The sequence below is a fragment of the Chiloscyllium plagiosum genome, unplaced genomic scaffold (genome assembly GCF_037043375.1).
Source record: "Chiloscyllium plagiosum isolate Xiang-an unplaced genomic scaffold, Cpla_swu_hap1 HiC_scaffold_1, whole genome shotgun sequence".
Lineage (NCBI taxonomy): Eukaryota > Metazoa > Chordata > Chondrichthyes > Orectolobiformes > Hemiscylliidae > Chiloscyllium > Chiloscyllium plagiosum.
Genome location: NW_028270139.1, coordinates 170,865,291 through 170,884,760, shown reverse-complemented (window position 1 = coordinate 170,884,760; position 19,470 = coordinate 170,865,291). Strand labels below are relative to the sequence as shown.

The 19,470-nt window shown below is 41.7% G+C and overlaps 1 protein-coding gene across 1 annotated transcript in view; it reads left to right on the top strand.

Moving 5' to 3' along the window:
• LOC122549379 (disintegrin and metalloproteinase domain-containing protein 8-like) overlaps window positions 1-19,470 on the top strand; it is a 249,455-nt gene that overhangs the window by 218,255 nt on the left and 11,730 nt on the right. Inside the window, exons 6-7 of the mRNA XM_087985954.1 lie at window positions 6,114-6,273; window positions 9,924-9,989. Of these exons, the coding sequence (XP_087842080.1) occupies window positions 6,114-6,273; window positions 9,924-9,989 (226 nt within the window). The remainder of the gene's footprint in view (window positions 1-6,113; window positions 6,274-9,923; window positions 9,990-19,470) is intronic.

The window sequence follows — 19,470 nt, the reverse complement described above, 5'->3', positions numbered from 1 at the left end:
TCCTGCTCCTCTGATGCTGCCTGGCCTGCTGCGCTTTTCCAGCACCACACTTTTCAACTGTGGTCTCCAGCATCTGCAGTCCTCACTTTCTCCTGCCTTTAATCACACTATGCTTTGCCAAATAGTCATAACATAGTCAAACAATAGTCATTTTTAAATGAACGAGGGAGGGTGGAGGTGTAGTTTGGGTAGCTGTGTGAGTTGGTGTGTTTTAATTAGATGTCCATGTTGTGTCAGTCACCAGAAATGGAGACAGAGAGGTCCAGGAAGGGGAGGGAGGTGTCCAAGATGGTCCAAGTGAACTTAAGGTCTGGGTAGAAGGTGTTTGTGAAGTTGATGAACTGTTCAACCTCCTTGTGGGAGCACGAGGTGATGCAGATACAGTCATTGATGTAGCAGAGGAAAAGGTGGGGAATGGCGCCAGTGTAGCTGAGGAAAATAGACTGTTCTCTGTTGCTGTCAGTAACTGCTCACTCTTCCCACTTATGTGTATGCTGGTGAAGTACATCAACTGCTTCCTCATATGGATGTATTTCTCTCATAGCCTTATACTCTCCTGCTTTTCGAGGTTTCTCTCCTGTGTGTCGTGTTTTCCAGTATCCTGCTTCTTATTTCTCATATTTTACACTCTCCTACCCCTCTTCGCCTTCTTCAGTCTCCTTGTTGACTCTTGGTCATGCTCAAGGCAGTCAAAAATTACTCAGTGCATTTTATTAAAATGTGGGAACTACATTTGCCCTTCTATTACTGTCCTCCTATCCTTCTGCTTAAATTGTCTCTTAGTTAGATGGATGAGTATAAACTGTATAATTAACATAACAAACAACAGTATTGCTCGTATATGAGATAAAATCCGAATCCATGGGTGTATTTGTATAATAAGTCCCTAGTTCCATATTATATTCCAAAAGCTTTGGCTTTGCAGTGCTATATCAGCATTATTTATGTGAATCTCAATTTCTTTCATGTTTTCATTCCGTTGGTGAATTATTTCCTGAGCTTCCTTTTCAACTTGTGTTCAGTATGTTGTCAGGTGATGAAGTGGTGATAATTCGGTAACAACATACCATTATACTTCTTGGTCCATACGTTGGATCATAAGATTTTTCTTAATCACCGAGTTTATCATCACCGTTGGGTTAATGTCTTCATTTTTTAGCAAGATCTGAAGTCAAATTGCTAATGTCCATATTGTGACCCTCCAGGAGACATTGTATCTGCCCTATGCACTATTTTCTGGCCATGGTCGATAGTAAGCCAGTCCATAAAGGGCATATTAAATAACAGAATGATTTTAAAAGAGTGACAAGTGAAATAGATAACAGGTAATTTTCATACATAACAAAATCACATTTCATAAGTTCTTGTCTAGTTATTTCTTCTGGACAGCCCCAATAATCTCCCCCTGAGATAAATCAATTCCATTCCTAATGATTACATGAGTTGGTCGGTTACTTAATGATATTTGTGTACCCTCATAATGCCAATGTTGTGAACATTCCTCAAAGGATAGACATACTCATCACCATGTTTGGGAATGTGCAAGACTGCTCCTATGTAATTCTATACTTTATCATCAACCTAGTACCCTGTTGGCTAATGGTGTACTCCTAATGTGGCATAAGGGCATCCTTTCACCTACCCATTTTCACAATTGTTCATGTGGCACCTGATGCATGTCTGGTTGCAACAAGTTTGTACTGATCATAGCTAATAACTAGCTAACATAAGTAGTACATATCATGGCTTTATGCTGACCCTTGGAGATGTTGGCGAGGAATCGGATTGTTTGTGTTCTGGATGGGTTTCAAAAACTCATTAGCCTGTGGGTCAGTTGGGAAGATTCCTATCCTAATTGACTAGTTTTTGCTTAGACTTCCACTTTGAACTATTTGCATTTTGTTTTTGCAGGGGACTGTATCTATGAGTCAAGCCCCCTTATGTCAAGGTTATTAACCGTTGCTACTCCAGAAACATATCTAGCACTGACTAATTCTAACAAGTCTCACTTTTGCTGGCTTAAATTAATATCTAACTGTGTTTGGAGGATGTGGGTAAACATTTGTTCCATGATGAGAAAGCGCCATTCATGTATTTGTATCACATCAGATAAATCACCCAAACAAGATGGACTATACCTCAGTGTTCTGAAGGAGACAGCTGAGGAGACTGTAGAGGCATGGGTGGTGATCTTTCAGGAATCAATGGTGTCAGAGAGGGTCCCAGAAGACTGAAAAATGGCTAATGTTACACCCCTGTTTAAGAAGAAAGGGAAGCAGAAGATAGGAAAATATAGGCCAGTTAGTGAATTTTGAGAAGATTTGTAGCTCAGGTTGAGGTTCTGGATGTAGGTTTGCTCACTGAGCTGGAAGGTTCGTTCTCAGATGTTCCGTCACCATACTAGGTAACATCTTCAGTGAGCCTCCGGCTGAAGCACTGGTGGTGTAGCCTTCTTTCTATTTATGTGTTTGGGTTTCCTTGTGTTGGTGATGTTATTTTCCTGTGTTGACGTCATTTCCTCCGATTATGTCATTTTGTGTTCTTTTTCTCAGAGGGTGGTAGATCGAATCCAAATCAATGTGTTTGTTGATAGAGTTCTGGTTAGATTGCCATGCTTTGAGGAATTCTCGTGCATGTCCCTGTTTGGCTTGTCCTAGGATAGATGTGTTGTCCAAGTCGAAGTGGTGTCATGCCTCATCCATATGTAAGGATACTAGTGAGAGTGGGTCATGACTTTTTGTGGCTAATTGGTGTTCATGTATCCTGGTGGCTAGTTTTCTTCTGTTCGTCCAATGTAGTGTTTGTTACAGTCTTGTAAGGTATTTTGTAAATGACATTAGTTTTGCTTATCTGCATAGGGTCTTTCAAGTTCATTAGCTGCTGTTTTAGTAAGTTGGTGGGCTTGTGGGCTACCATGATGCCAAGGGGTCTGAGTAGTCTGGCAGTCATTTCTGAGATGTCTTTGATGTAGGGGAGAGTGTCTAGGGTTTCTGGATGTGTTTTGTCTGCCTGTTGGGTTTGTTACTGAGAAATTGGCGGACTGTGTTCATTGAGTACCTGTTCTTTTTGTATAGGTGATTTTCCTCTGCTCTTCCTAGTTCCTTTGTGCTACAGTGTGTGGTGGCTCATTGAAATAATGTTCTCGTGCAGTTTTGTTTGTGGATGCTGGAATGATTGCTTCTGTAGTTCAATATTTGGTCCGTATGTGTTGTTTTCCTGTAGACACTGGTTTGAAGTTCCCCATTGGCTGTTCGCTCTACTGCGACATCTAGGAATGGCAGTTTGTTGTTGTTTTCCTCCTCTTTAGTGAAATTTATGCCAGTAAGGGTATTATTGATGGTCTTGAACGTTTCCCCTTATTTGTTTCAATTCGTGATGACAGAGGTATCGTCCACATAGTGGACCCAAAGTTTGGGTTGGGTGGTTGGCAGAGCTGTTTGTTTGTGTCTCTGCATTACTGCCTCTGCTAAGAACCCTGATATCGGAGATCCGATGGGTGTTCCATTGGTTTGTCTGTAGGTTTTGTTGTTGAAGGTGAAGAGGGTGGTAAGGCATAGGTCCGCTAACTTGATGTTATTGTCCTTGCTAATGAAGTTGGTGGTGTTTGGTCTATGTGTCTTTGGTTTTTCTAATAGTGTATCAGTGTTTCTTTGGCCAGGTTGATATTGATATCGAACACAGTCCACCGATTTCTTAGTAACAAACCCAAACAAGCAGATAAAACACGTCCAGAAGCCCTAGCCACTCTCCCCTACATAAAAGACATCTCGGAAATGACCGCCAGACTACTCAGACCCCTTGGCATCAGGGTAGCCCACAAACCCACCAACATACTAAACAGCAGCTAATCAACTTGAAAGACCCTATACAGACAACAAGCAAAAGTAATGTCATTTACAAAATACCTTGCAAGAACTGTAACAAACACTACATTGGACAAACAGGCAGAAAACTAGCCACCAGGATACATGAACATCAACTAGCCACAAAACGACATGGCCCACTCTCACTAGTATCTTTACATATGGATGAGGAAGGGAGCCACTTCGACTGGGACAACACATCCCTCCTAGGACAATCCAAACAGAGACATGCATGAGAATTCCTAGAAGCATGGCATTCCAACCGGAACTCTTATCAACAAATACATTGACTTGGATCCCATTCACCAACCCCTGAGAAAAAGAGCAGGAAATGATGTCAACTCAGGAAATGACATCACCAACCCAAGGATACCCAAGCACATAAATAGAAAGCGAGATATACCACCAGTGCTTCATACGGAGGATCACTGAAGATGTTACCTCGTATGGTGGCGAAATGTCTGAAAATGAACCTTCCAGCTCAGCGAGCAAGCCTATATCCATAGACCAGTTGGTTTGACCTTGGTTTTGTTAAGTTTTTAGCATCCATTGTGAGCAATAAGATTGCTTCAAGAATGAAATTATATAAAAGTGCATGGTAAGTTGGGGCTGAGTCAGCACGGCTTCATCAAGGTGAGGTCTTGCCTGACAAGTCTGTTGGAGTTATTTGAGGAGGTAATCAAGGCGTTAGATAAAGGAGAACCAGTTGATATGATTTCATATGATCCTATCATTGTGGAAACAGGCAATTCAGTCTATCGAATCCACAGCGACCCTCTGAAGAGCATACCACTCAGACCAGCACCTCTACTTCATCCCTATAACCCTGCATATCCCATGGCTAATCCAACTAACCTACATATCCCTGAACACTATGGACAATTTAGCATTGTCAATCCACCTAACCTGCACATTTTTGGATTATCGGAGGAAACCGGAGCACCCAGAGGAAGGAAGCGTGCGCACACACACACCAACTTCGACACAGACTGTTGCCCAAGAATGGAATTGAATCCGTGTCCCTAGTGCTGTGAGGCCGCAGTGCTAACCACTGAGCCACAGTGCCACCCATGGAGTTCCAGAAGGCTTGTGACAAGGTGCCATACAGGAGGCTGATAAATAATATAAGATCATGTGGTATTCAGGGCAAGGTATTGGCATGGATAGAGGATTATCTGAGTGGCAGAGAGTAAGGATAAAGGGGTCTTTCTCAGGCTGGTAGTCATTGACTAGTGGAATTATGCAGGATTAGGGTGGGATCACAATTATATATACATATACATTATACATTGTTATACATTAACAAACAGAGGACAATGGACATTGGTGCTGAGTTTGCAGATGATGCAAAAGTAGGTGAAGGGACAGAAAGAAGGTGAGGAAGCAGGGAGTTTGCAGAGGACTTGGACATGCTGGGAAAATGAGCAAAGAAGTGGCATATGGAATACAATGTGGCAAAGTGTGAGGTTTTACATTTGGTTTGGAAAGTAGAGGTGCGGACTGTTTTCTAAATGGGAGAAAGAGTTTTGAAACCTGAAGCATAAAGGGTCTTAGGAGTCCCAGTTCAGGGATCCCCATGATTGAATGGCAGAGCAGACTTCGTGGGCCAAATGGCCTAATTCTGCTCTTCCACCTAATGATCTTATATTAGTAAGGAGGTCTGTGCAGTGACAGTAGAGCTGTATTTGCTGTTCTTGCTTCTGATGCCTAGTTTACCATCATGGTCCATCAGTTTTCATTTCTTTTCCCCCTTTGTCGTGGTTAACACACGTGAATGATTTGTTCACCCATTTCAGAGGGCAGTTCTCACATTGATGTGGGTTTAGAGTCACGTGTTGGCCACACTGGATAAGGATAGAAAATTTCCTTTCCTGAAGGATATTAGTGAATCAGATGGGTTTTTCTGATAAGCGACAATAGTTGTCATCATTTAACTCTTCAATCTAAACTTTTAAATTTGAGTTCAAATTCCATCATCTGCCATGCTGGGATTCAAACACACTCCCAGATTATCTGGCTCGCTGAATAAATAGTCTTCTGATAATGTCTCGCTATAAATAGGATTTAATGTAAGTCAGGTTTATTAGGCATGCCACTTCTTTACTTGGCGATCATTTATGGTATGGGAAAGCTTCAAATGATCTATTTGTGCTTCCAATTAAACTTATTGAGAGCACTTAGACAGAAGTAAATTCTTTGAGTCATTTTGTAATGTCTAACCTTCATTCTTTTTTCTTATATTGCTGTTAGTGCTTTAATTATTCTCATGAATCAAAGTTACATTATCGAGCATCTTGAGGAAGATGGATATGGGTACCACCTGGTATATAAACCTGAGTATCTCAAATCAAGGAATATTAGGTGCCAAGGCAGGAATATAATCCCTGAATATACTCAGCACCCACATCAGGTAAGTATTGTGTTTTGTGTTATACTTAAATAGTTATTGCACTTGGTTGGCAGGTTGATAGATCTGTATGTTGGCAGTTATTGGTAGACATACCAAAGAATTCATTTATGAACTGGAATCACAGAAGAATTGAGCTTAAAAATAGGCATTTGGCCCATTCAGTTTGACACACTGCACTGGTCTTTAGCCATGATCTATAAACTTTTCCATTATGAACCTCAGAGCAAAAATGTCTGCTGATCCATCATCTATGTCTTACGGACTACGCATAAGGCCAAGAGACTACTGACCTGCTCAGAAACATGCCAGCTGTTCAGAGAGGAATGCTAGTGACTTTCTGAAGTGTGATTGAAGCAGATTTGGAAGTTTGTAAATTGTGAAGTGGGCTAGTTTGATTGAAGGTCTACCCAGTTCTCTGGGATATTGATACACTTGTTCAAAAGGCTATTGCATCTTCTCGCTCTCATTCCCCATTCATTGTATGTGCAAATTTCATGTCCATCATGTCATCTTTGTGACCCCACACCACCTCTGGGTATCTTTCTTTGGTTCCCTGTAGTCTCCTTGAACGTTTGCACAGTATGCATGATGGAACTATTGAGCTATAAAATAACACTGGAAAGTGTTTAAATGTACCCAAAAGGAATCTGTTCAAAACACTTACTGCTGTTATGTTGTGATAGTAGCAGAGTGGTCATGCCATTGCATTTGTAATCAAGAAGTATGGACCAATGGCCTGGGGACATGGATTCACTTCCTATTGAGAAGCAGGTATTGAGATATTTGTTGGCAGTGGTAGTGTCCCTACCTCTGGGCCAGGTGGTCTGTGTTCAAGTCTGGTGTTGTGTAATAACGATTCTAAACAAATAGGTCAAAAAATCTCTAAGATGTATCTAGAGGGAGAGGTGTCTTGAACTGTGTTTCCCCAACAGGCTTAAATTTAATTTGATAATGGAAGCGGGGGATAATTGCAAGGAGGATAAAAGAAAGGATTGGAAAATAAGATTTCTATTTTACATGAAATTTGAATTACCTTTGAGAAGAATGACTGAAAATAAATTAAAATGTTGGAATATTATTTCCCACTAATGTGCTGTGAGGTTGATCCTTCTGAACAGTGGAAAAAATAAGTAGAAATATGGATACAGATTACATAGAAAAGAATGGTATGGCTTTGGCGTTTTTTATTTCTGCTAGAAGCAAACTCAGATGGATCTTCGGTTGGAGCATCAGGAATTGAATATTAAAGGTTTGACTAATCTACGAACATTCGTGGTCAACACTTCACCATCTGCTTCACCATTCAATGAGATCATGGCTGATATGATAATCCTCAACTCTACTTTTCTACCTTTTTTACAACCCTTGATTCCCTTACTGATTAAAAAAAAACTGAATATACTTAAAAACCCAACATCTGCAGCCATCTACCACAAAGAATTCCACAGATTCACCTTCTAAGAGAAAAAAAAAATCCTCTACATCTCTGCCTTAATTGATCAATTCTGTCCTGTGATCCTCGACTCATCCCAAAGGGGATATAGCCATTCCTCACCTATCCTGTCATATTCCTTTGAATCTTATATGTTTCACAAAGGTTGCCTCTCATTCTTCTAAATTCCAACAAATACAAGCCCAACATAGTCAACCTCTCCTCATGAGATAGTTCAACCATACCCAGACCAGTCTAGTAAACCTTCTCTGGACTACCTTCAATGCCGACGGATCGTGCCTCACAGAGGAGGCCAAAAACTTCTCATAATGTTCCAGTTATGGTCTGATTCATGGCATGTATAGTTTTAGCAAGGCATCCCTCTTTATGTTCCATTCCTGTTGAAATTAAGGCTAACATTCCATTTACCTTTCCTACTCCTGCAGAATTTGGATGCGAGCTTTTTTGTGATGTATGCTCATTCTAAGAGATGGGGAAAATAAGGATTGTGATGACGAGACATTTCTTCACCCAGAAAGTTGTGAAATGGTGGAATTTGCTGTCACAGAAAGCAGTTGAGGTCAAAGCATTGTATAATTTCAAAACGGACTTGAATATAGCACCAAGAACAGAAATTGCTGGGAAATGCAAGCATGACAGCATCCGTGGGTAGAAGGCAGAGTTAACATTTCAGATCCAGTGACTCTTCCTCAGAACCAGACTGGAACACAGCTCACCCATTGTCTCCGACAGTTAGTTCTTATTACCACTTATTCAACTTTTCTTATATCCTGGCCTTCTTTAAATAATATCCTTATTTAACTATCCCTTTCATCTCTCTCTATCTCTCTCTCTCACTCTCTCTCTGAGCTCACCTCTCCCCTCCACACACCCCCTCCAATTTCATATTCAGCATCAATTCCAGTTTTTCCTAGCTGCTAATACTTCTGATGTAGAGTTACTGCACTTGAAACCTGCTGAATTTTGCCAGAAAATTTTGTTTTTGTTTCAGATCTTCAACATGTGCAATTCTTTGTTTTATTTTAATATCTTGGCCATGCTGTAATGATTATTTTGAAAATTACAATCAATGCATCGGCTATGTCTGTAGCTACTTTTTTTTGTATTCTAGGATGCAAAGCCATCAGGGCCTGGGGACTTAATTGCTTTTAGCCCCGTGAGTTTTTATTTTAATACTACTTTTCTGGTGATGAGGCTTAGTTCCTCCCCCATATTCTTTAGTATTAATGGGATGTTTGAGGTATCCTTCACCATGAAGACTGATGCAAAGTAGCTGTTTAACTTCTCTCCATAACTATCTTCACAGATTCTATTTCTAAGGAGCCTATGGTCACTTTTACTGTTCTCATCCTTTTTATAAATTTAAAGAAGCTCTTATTGTCAATTTTTATATTGCTCATTACTTTGCCTTTCTAGTTTATCTTCTTTATTATCTTTTTAGTCTTCCTTTGCTAGATTCTGAATTTATCTCAAACTTCAGGGTTACCACTGACTTCTTTCTAATATGCTTTCTCTTTCAATTTAATACTGTTCTTAATTTCCTTGATTAGCCATGGTTGTTTATGCTTCTCCTCGAATCTTTCCTCCTTATTGTGATGAATTTTTACTGAGCAGGGAAGGGAAGGCAATGAAATGTTGGCCTTTATTTTAATGAAAATGGAGTATAAATGTAGGGAGGTTTCGGTAAAAGTATACAGTACACTAGATAGACCACACCTGGCATATTGTACACAATTTTATTTATCTAAGGAAATACAAATATTCATGTTGAAGGCATCCCAGGTTCTCTGGCTTAATCTTGGCAAAAGAGGGACTATCTTATGAGGAGATAATGAGTTATAGCTGAGTGTCACCAGTGCACACATGAAAGCTGAAACCATGTGTTCACAGGATGTGCATATGGATGCGACATAGGTGGTGACCAGGGTGAGATATTCTAAAAATTACAGCAAGAACAAGCAGAAGTGAAATTAGGAAACGCCCATGCATATATTTGTGCCAAACTGAAGTGGGTTTATGATGCCATTGAATGCTTAGGTCCATTCTGTCAATGGTTGCTCAACACCAAGGCAGGCACTCAAAAAAGGCAGAGGTCAGTAAACAGATCATGCAACTTATGTAAAATGTTATGAATACCAGATCCAGTGACATTCAATTGTTAACCATTTTTTGAAGACATCTTAATGTTATTTTTCAGCTGAAAAGGTCTCTCGGTTCAGAAATGAAGTATGTAGAATTGGTGCTTGTGGCAGACAGTGTTGAGGTGAGTACTTCCTTGAAAGACGGTTCTTATATTTACAATGCTTCTTAATCAGTCATATCCTGAAAGTGTAAGTACTGCGACAGTGATGATTAAATGTTAAATATTGAGCAAAGAGAATTCCTCAACTCATTTAAAAATATTGCTTCTGCATCTTTAACATCCGTTTGAGAGGACACGCTGAATTCTAATGTTCAATTTTGTTTCAACTCAATTGTAGGGTAAATATGAGATAATATAATTCATTATTTCTCTAAGGTACTTGTTAACAGGTTATTTGACGATATAACTAATCTGCTTGCCTTTTCAAAAATTAATCAATGTGCTGCATGAGAAGCTATTGCACAAAATCAGTATTCACAGGATTGGGGTAATAGATTAGCACGGTTATAACGTCATAGAGTTATAAAACATGGAAACAGACTCTTCGGTCCAACTCATCCATGCTGACCAAGTTTCCCAAATAAACGAGTCCTATTTGCCTGCATTTGGCCCATAAATGCCACTTAAATGTTGTAACCTTACCTGCATCCACCACTTGCTCTGGCAGTTTATACTTCATTGAACCACCCTTTTGTGAAAATGATGCCCCTTAGCTCCCTTTGAAATCTTTCTCCACTCATCTTAAAATTATGCCTTTTAGTTTTGAACTCCCTACACTTGGGGAAAGCCCTTGCCATTCACCTTATCCATGTCTCTCAGATTTTATAATCCTCTATAAGATCATCCCTTAACTTCCTGCGCTCCAGTGGAAAAAGTCCCAGCCTCTCCCTCTAACTCAAACCCTCCAGTCCCAGTAACATCCTTGGAAATCATTTCTATGCCCTCTCCAGTTTAATAATACCCTCCATATAGCAGAACTGCACACAGTACTCCATAATTGGCCTCACCAATGTTGTGTATAACCACAGATTGACATCCCAATTCCTGATGAAGGGCTTTTGCCCGAAATGTCGATTTCGAAGCTCCTTGGATGCTGCCTGAACTGCTGTGCTCTTCCAGCACCACTAATCCAGAATAGCAAAGAAATGTTGACATGTTTCAAAATCAGGATGATATTTGACTTGGAAGGGAATATGAAAGTACTGTGGAAACAGTAGGGCCAATAAAGGTAAAATTTGTGCATAAAACCAGAGGATGTAGGAAGAGATCTAAATGAATATTTTGTGTCAGTGGAAAATTGAATGACAGCTGATAGTACCATTATACAGGAAAGGAGCAAAGGATAAATTGGAAAATCACATGATAGTAAACTTAATTTCAGTAGGGGGAAACTAGTGGAAGCGATTTTGAGGGACAGATTTAGTCTGCATTTGGAGAGGCATGACTTAATCAAGAATAGTCAGCACAGTTTCATTATGGGGAAACATGATTGTATTTTTAGAAGAGGTAACCAAGTGTGTAGGTGAGGGGAATGCTTTTAATGTAATGTACTTTTACTTCAGGACTTCTGGTGAGCCTTCTGGGAGACTGATAGCGAAATTAAGAGTCCATGAGATCCAAAGAAATTTGGCAAATTGGATAAAAGCAAATTACTGCGGATGCTGGAATCTGAAACCAAAAGAGAAAATGCTGGAAAATCTCAGCAGGTCTGGCAGCATCTGTAAGGAGAGAAAAGAGCTGACGTTTCGAGTCTAACTGACCCTTTGTCAAAGCTCAGTTTGTCAAAGTTCAGTTTGGATTCAGAATTGGCTGAGTGACTGAAAGCACAGAGGATGGTCATAGGGTACTTTTGTGATTGGAAGCCTGTGTCCAGTAGAGTTTCACAATGTTCAGTACTGGGCCCTTGTTTTGTGGTAAATAGAAATGATTTAGCTATGAATATTAAATGAATATTTTGCATCTGTATTTACTGTGGAAAAGGATATTGAAGATATAGACTGTAGGGAAATAGATGGTGAAATCTTGCAAAATGTCCAGATTACAGAGGAGGAAGTGCTGGATGCCTTGAAACGGTTAAAGGTGGATAAATCCCCAGGACCTGATCAGATGTACCCGAGAATTCTGTGGGAAGCTAGAGAAGTGATTGCTGGGCCTCTTCCTGAGATATTTGTATCATCGATAGTCACAGGTGAGGTGCCAGAAGACTGGAGGTTGGCTAACGTGGTGCCACAGTTTAAGAAGGGTGGTAAAGACAAGCCAGGGAACTTTAAACCGGTGAGCCTGGCCTCGGTGGTGGGCAAGTTATTGGAGGGAATCCTGAGGGACAGGATGTACATGTATTTCGAAGGGCAAGGACTGATTTGGGATAATCAACATGGCTTTGTGTGTGGGAAATCATGTCTCACAAACTTGATTGTGTTTTTTGAAGAAGTAACAAAGAAGATTGATAAGGACAGAGCAGTAGATGTGATCTATATGGACTTCAATAAGGCGTTCGACTAGGTTCCCAAGGGAGACCGATTAGCAAGGTTAGATCTCATGGAATACAGGGAGAATGAGCCATTTGGATACAGAACTGGCTGAAAGATAGAAGACAGAGGGTAGCGGTGGAGGGTTGTTTTTCAGACTGGAGGCCTGTGACCAGTGGAGTGCCACAAGGATCGGTGCTGGGCCCTCTACTTTTTGTCATTTACATAAATGATTTAGATGCGAGCATAAGTGGTACAGTTAGTAAGTTTGAAGATGACACCAAAATTGGAGGTGTAGTGGACAGCAAAGAGGGTTACCTCAGATTACAATAGGATCTGGACCAGATGTGCCAATGGGCTGAGAAGTAGCAGATGGAGTTTAATTCAGATAAATGTGAGGTGCTGCATTTTGGGAAAGCAAATCTTAGCAGGACTTATGCACTTACTGGTAAGGTCCTAGGGAGTGTTGCTGAACAAAGAGACCTTGGAGTGCAGGTTCATAGTTCCTTGAAAGTGGAGTCGCAGGTAGATATGATATTGAAGAAGGCCTTTGGCATGCTTTCCTTTATTGGTCAGAGTATTGAGTACAGGAGTTGGGAGATCATGTTGCGGCTGTACAGGACATTGGTCAGGCCACTGTTGGAATATTGCGTACAATTCTGGCCTCCTTCCTATCGGAAAGATGTTGTGAAACTTGAAAGGGTTCAGAAAAGATTTACAAGGATGTTGCCAGGGTTGGAGGATCTGAGCTACAGGGAGAGGTTGAACAGGCTGGGGCTGTTTTCCCTGGAGCGTCGGAGGCTGAGGGGTGACCTTATAGAGGTTGACAAAATTATGAGGGGCATAGATAGGATAAATAGACAAAGTCTTTTCCCTGGGGTCAGGGAGTCCAGAACTAGAGGGCATAGGTTCAGGGTGAGAGGGGAAAGATATAAAGGAGACCTAAGGGGCAACTTGTTCATGCAGAGGGTGCAACATTTAAGAGGCATTTTGATGTATATATGAATAGGAAGGGTTTGGAGGGATATGGGCCAGGTGCTGGCAGGTGGGACTAGATTGGGTTGGGATATCTGGTCGGCATGGACAGATTGGACCGAATGGTCTGTTTCCATGCTGTATATCTCGATGACTCTATCTAGAAGAGGCAATTTAGGGTGTGCACTGGTTTAGTGTATCATCACCAGACTATTAATCTACATTACCAGACCCAGGTAATGTTCTGGGGACCTGGGTTACTTGTCACTTGATAGCCCAAGCCTGGTTATGGTCCAGATCTTGTTGCATTTGAACATGGACTGCTTCAGTATCTGAGGAGTCATGCATGTTACTGAATATTTTGCATTCATCAAAGAAAATCTCATTTCTAACCTTATGATGGGGGGGGAAGGTCATTGATGAAGCAACTGAAAATGGTTGGGCCTATGTCCTGAAGCTGAAATGACTGACTTCCAGCAACCAAGTCCATCTTCCTCTGTGTCATGTATGAATCCAACCAGCAGAGAGTTTGCCCCGTTACCCATTGTTTCCAGTTTTGCCAGGACGTCTTTCTGACTGTATAACGGAGTAAAGGTCTTTGGTGAAGCAGCTGAAGATGTTTGGGCTGAGAAAAAATACACTGAGAAAGTATTCAATGAAACTTTGGACTGGGATGATCACTCTACAAGAACCACAGCTATCTTCTTTTGTGCTAAATATGAGTCCAACCAGTATGGAGCTTTTCCTCAATTCCCATCACAGATATACAGGTTTCCTCGGGCTCCTTGATGCTATATTTAATTAAATATTATTTGATGTCAAAGTAAGAGCCTCTGACCTCACCTCTGGAGTTCACCTCTTTTATCCATGTTAGGATCAAGGATGGATGAAGTCAAGAGCTAAGTGGCCTTTTTTGAATACAAAGTGACTGTTCGTGATCAGTTCATATCTTTGCTTATTGGCACCAATGAGGACCCCTTCATCACTTTACTGATGATGATTGAATTTCTCTTTTCTAATTCCACAATATCCAGTCTACGTTTGCCTATTATTTAGTTGGTTACTCAATATATTCATCTGGACATAGTCCAGGAATTCCTCCTGTATGACATGGTTACTGATTTGATTTGCCCAATCTATATATAGATGCAAGTTATCTGTAATTACAGCTGTACCATTGTTGCTTAAGAAAGAACAAAGAAAATTTACAGCCCAGGAAGAGGCCCTTCGGCCATCCAAGCCTAATCCGATCCAAATCAATGCTTGTATCTCTAATTTCCTTTTTAGTGCCTTCCTTAGTGTTAGCACTGTCCACAATAGCTTTCTGCTCTTTGGTATTTCTAAGCACTACTCATACTGATTCCACTTCACCAGAGCTGTTATCTTCCCACACTACTGTGTTAATATCTTCTTTAACCAGCAATGCTAACCAAACTTAGTTTCTCTGTCTTCCTAAAAACTGAATACCACTGAATGTTCAGTTCCCAGGTCTGGTCACCCTGCAATCATAATTCCAATTGTGTTATTCCTTTCTATATCTGTTTGTACAAATAATTATATGAACTAAAGCCAGTACAGCACAGCAACAGGCCCTCTGGGCCACTAAAACATGATACCATTCAAAACTAAAAAATCTCTGCCTCTATGCTGTCCGTTTCTCTCTATTTCATGGCTTTTCATGTATCTGACAAGATGCTTCTTAAATGCTGATATTTTATCTGCCTCCATCACCTCCTTTGGCAGTGCATCCCATGTGCTTATCACCCGTTGTCCAAAAAGCCTGCCCTCGCATCTTCTTTAAAGTTACCCCCTTTTATCTTAAACCTGTGTCCCCAAGGAATTGCTATTTCTAAAATCCCAAAGAGCAACAGATGTTGCAAGTCAGAAACGAAAACAGAAAATTTTTCAAGGATGCTGCCAGGGTTGGACGGTTTGAGCTATAGGGAGAAGCTGAATAGGCTTGAAGAAAATGAAGACTGCAACTGCTGGAGATCAGAATTGAGAGTGAGGTGCTGGAATAGCACTACGGGTCAGGCAGCATCTGAGCAGAAGGACAATTGACATTTTGGGCAAAAGCCCTTCATCAGGACCCTGACGTGCTGTGCTTTTCCAGCATCACACATTCGGCTGGGGCTGTTTTCCGTGAAGCATTGGAAGTTGAGGGGTGACCTTTAACAAGTTTATAAAGTTATGAGGGGCATGGATAATGTGAACAGGCAAGTTGTTTTCCCTCTGGTAGGGGAGTCCAAAACTAGAGGGCATAGGTTTAAGGCGAGAGGGGAAAGATTTAAAAGGGACCTAAAGGGCAAACTTTTCATGGGTGGTGATTATATAGAACAAGCTGCCAGAGGGAGTTGTGGAGGCTAGTAGTTTCAACATGATTTCTGTGGTCAATTCAACCATCATTTTCTCTTTTTTTTTGTCCTGTGATAGTTATATTTATTTCCTCTCCTTCTTTTGTCCCTAATTTAGACACTTTGGAATACTGTACTGTCTTCTACTGGCAGGTCTGTTTCCATGTTGTATGACTGACAAAGTTTTAAAAACCTAAAAAAGACACCCAAAAAAAGAATGATGATAAACTTTTGAGGGTAGGTTTGCAAATAGTAATAAGATAGACACCAGGAACTTCTGTAAATACATAAAAAAGGAGAGACCAAATTGTACATTAGCCCTTTAGAGAACAAGGCTGGGAAAATTAATGGGGAATGAGAAAATCGCAGATAAATTGGAATAAATGCTTTACTATGGTCTTTAGAGTAGAGGAATATCTTCTCTGCAGCAAATAACTCAACTCGTAAATTCATGTGTGACACTTATGTCGGTGGAGTTGTGGACAATGCAGAAGGATGTTGTAGGTTACAGAGGGACATAGATAAACATAGAACATAGAAGAACATAGAAGAATACAGCGCAGTACAGGCCCTTCGGCCCTCGATGTTGCGCCGATCCAACACTACACTAGCCCACTATCCTCCATATGCCTATCCAATGCCCGCTTAAATGCCCATAATGAGGGAGAGTCCACCACTGCTACTGGCAGGGCATTCCATGAACTCATGACTCGCTAAGTAAAGAACCTACCCCTAACATCTGTCTTGTACCTACCCCCCCTTAATTTAAAGCAATGCCCCCTTGTAATAGCTGACTCCATACGTGGAAAAAGATTCTCACTGTCGACCCTATCTAAACCCCTAATCATCTTGTACACCTCTATCAAGTCACCCCTAAACCTTCTTTTCTCCAATGAAAACAACCCCAAGTGCCTCAGCCTTTCCTCATTCGATCTTTCTACCATACCAGGCAACATCCTGGTAAACCTCCTCTGCACCCGTTCCAGTGCCTCCACATCCTTCCTATAGTATGGCGACCAAAGCTGCGCACAATACTCCAGATGCGGCCGCACCAGAGTCTTATACAACTGCAACATGACCTCAGGACTCCGGAACTCAATTCCTCTACCAAGAAAAGCCAGTACGCCATATGCCTCCTTCACCGCACGATTTACCTGGGTGGCAACTTTCAAAGATCTGTGCACATGGACACCAAGATCCCTCTGCTCATCCACACTACCAAGTATCCGACCATTAGCCCAGTACCCCATCTTTTTGTTACTCTTACCAAAGTGAATCACCTCACACTTAGCTACATTGAACTCCATTTGCCACCTTTCTGCCCAGTTCTGCAGCTTATCTATATCCCGCTGTAACCTGCCACGTCCTTCCTCACTGTCTACAACTCCTCCGACTTTCGTATCATCCGCAAACTTGCTCATCCAACCTTCTAACCCCTCATCCAGGTCATTTATAAAAATGACAAACAGCAATGGTCCCAAAACAGATCCTTGCGGAACACCGCTAGTGACGGCACTCCAAGATGAACCTTTGCCATCAACTACTACCCTCTGTCTTCTTCCAGCCAGCCAACTCCTAATCCAAACCTCCAACTCACCCTCAATGCCATACCTCCGTATTTTTTGCAGTAGTCTACCATGGGGAACCTTATCAAACGCCTTACTAAAATCCATATACACCACATCTACCGCTTTCCCCTCGTCCACCTCCTTAGTCACCTTCTCAAAGAATTCAATAAGGTTTGTGAGGCACGACCTGCCCTTCACAAAACCATGCTGACTATCCTTGATCACATTATTCCTATCCAGATGTTCATAAATCCTATCCCTTACAATTCTCTCTAAGATTTTGCCCACAACAGAAGTGAGACTCACCGGCCTATAGTTACTAGGGTTATCCCTACTCCCCTTCTTGAACAAGGGAACCACATTTGCTAGTCTCCAATCTTCTGGCACTACTCCTGCAGACAACGAGGACATAAAAATCAAGGCCAATGGCTCTGCAATCTCCTCCCTTGCTTCCCAGAGAATCCTAGGATAAATGCTGTCAGGCCCAGGGGACTTATCTATTTTCACCCTTTCCAGAATTTCAAACACCTCTTCTCTACATACCTCAAAGCCATCCATTCTACTTAATTGTGACTCAGTATTCACATTGACAACAATGTCCTGTTCCTGATTGAATACTGACGAAAAGTATTCATTCAGTGTCTCCCCAATCTCTTCAGCCTCCACACGCAACTTCCCACTACTATCCTTGACTGGACCTATTCCTACCCTAGTCATTCTTTTATTCCTGACATACCTATAGAAAGCCTTAGGGTTTTCCCTAATCCTGCCAACTAAGGACCTTTCATGTCCCCTCCTTGCTGCTCTTAGCTCTCTCTTCAGGTCCTTCCTGGCTACCTTATAACTCTCAATCGCCCCAATTGAACCTTCACATAGGCCGCCCTCTTCCATTTAACAAGGGATTCCAATTCCTTATTAAACCACAGCTCCCTCACACGACCCTTTCCTCCCTGCCTGACAGGTACATACTTATCAAGGACACTCAATAGTTGCTCCTTGAACAAGCTCCACATATCAATTACGCCCTTGCCTTGAAGCTTACTTTTCCAAGCTACACATCCTAAGTCATGCCTCACCGCATCATAATTTCCCTGCCCCCAGCTATAACTCTTGCCCTGTAGTGCACACTTATCCCTCTCCATCACTAGAGTAAAAGTCACCGAATTGTGGTCACTGTCCCCAAAGTGCTCACCTACCTCTAATTCTAACACCTGGCCTGGTTCGTTACCCAGAACCAAATCCAGTATGGCCTCACCTCTTGTTGGCCTATCTACATATTGTGTCAGGAAACCCTCCTGCACACATTAGACAAACACTGACCCATCTAACAAACTTGAGCCAAATCTTTCCCAATCAATATCAGGAAAGTTAAAGTCCCCCATAACAACCACTCTTCTCTTGAATCATCCTCGCAATCCTTTCTTCTACGTTTCTAGGACTATTAGGAGGCCTGTAAAAAAACTCCTAACAGGGTGAGCTCACCTTTCCTATTCCTAACCTCAGCGCAAACTACCTCAGATGGCGAGTCTTCATCCATCATCCTTTCCACAGCTGCAATACTATCTTTGACAAGCAATGCCACACCTCCCCCTCTTTTACCCCCACCTCTGACCCTACTAAAACATTTAAGCCCTGGGACCTGCAACAGCCAATCCTGTCCCTGTTCTACCCATGTCTCCGTAATAGCCACAACATCGAAGTCCCAGGTACCAACCCACGCTGCAAGTTCACCTACCTTATTTCGTATACTTCTTGCATTGAAGTATACACACTTCAAGCCACTTTCCTGTTTACAGGCACCCTCCTTTGAGATTGATGCCATGTTCCTAACCTCCCTACACTCCAGGTCCTGCCCCCTAAAGCTACAGTCTGGGTTCCCATGCCCCTGCAGAGTTAGTTTAAACCCCCCCCAAGAGCACTGGCAAACCTCCCACCAAGGATACTGGTGCCCCTCAGGTTCAGGTGTAGACCATCCTGTTTATAGAGGTCCCACCTTCCCCAGAAAGAACCCCAGTTATCCAAATACCGAAATCCCTCCCTCCTTCACCATCCCTGTAGCCACGCATTTAACTGTTCTCTCTCCCTATTCCTCGACTCTCTATCACGTGGCACGGGTAACAAACCAGAGACAACAACTCTGTTCATTCTAACTTTGAGCTTCCAACCTAGCTCCCTGAAAGCCTGCCTAACATACTCAGCGCTCCTCCTACCTATGTCATTGGTGCCAATGTGGAAC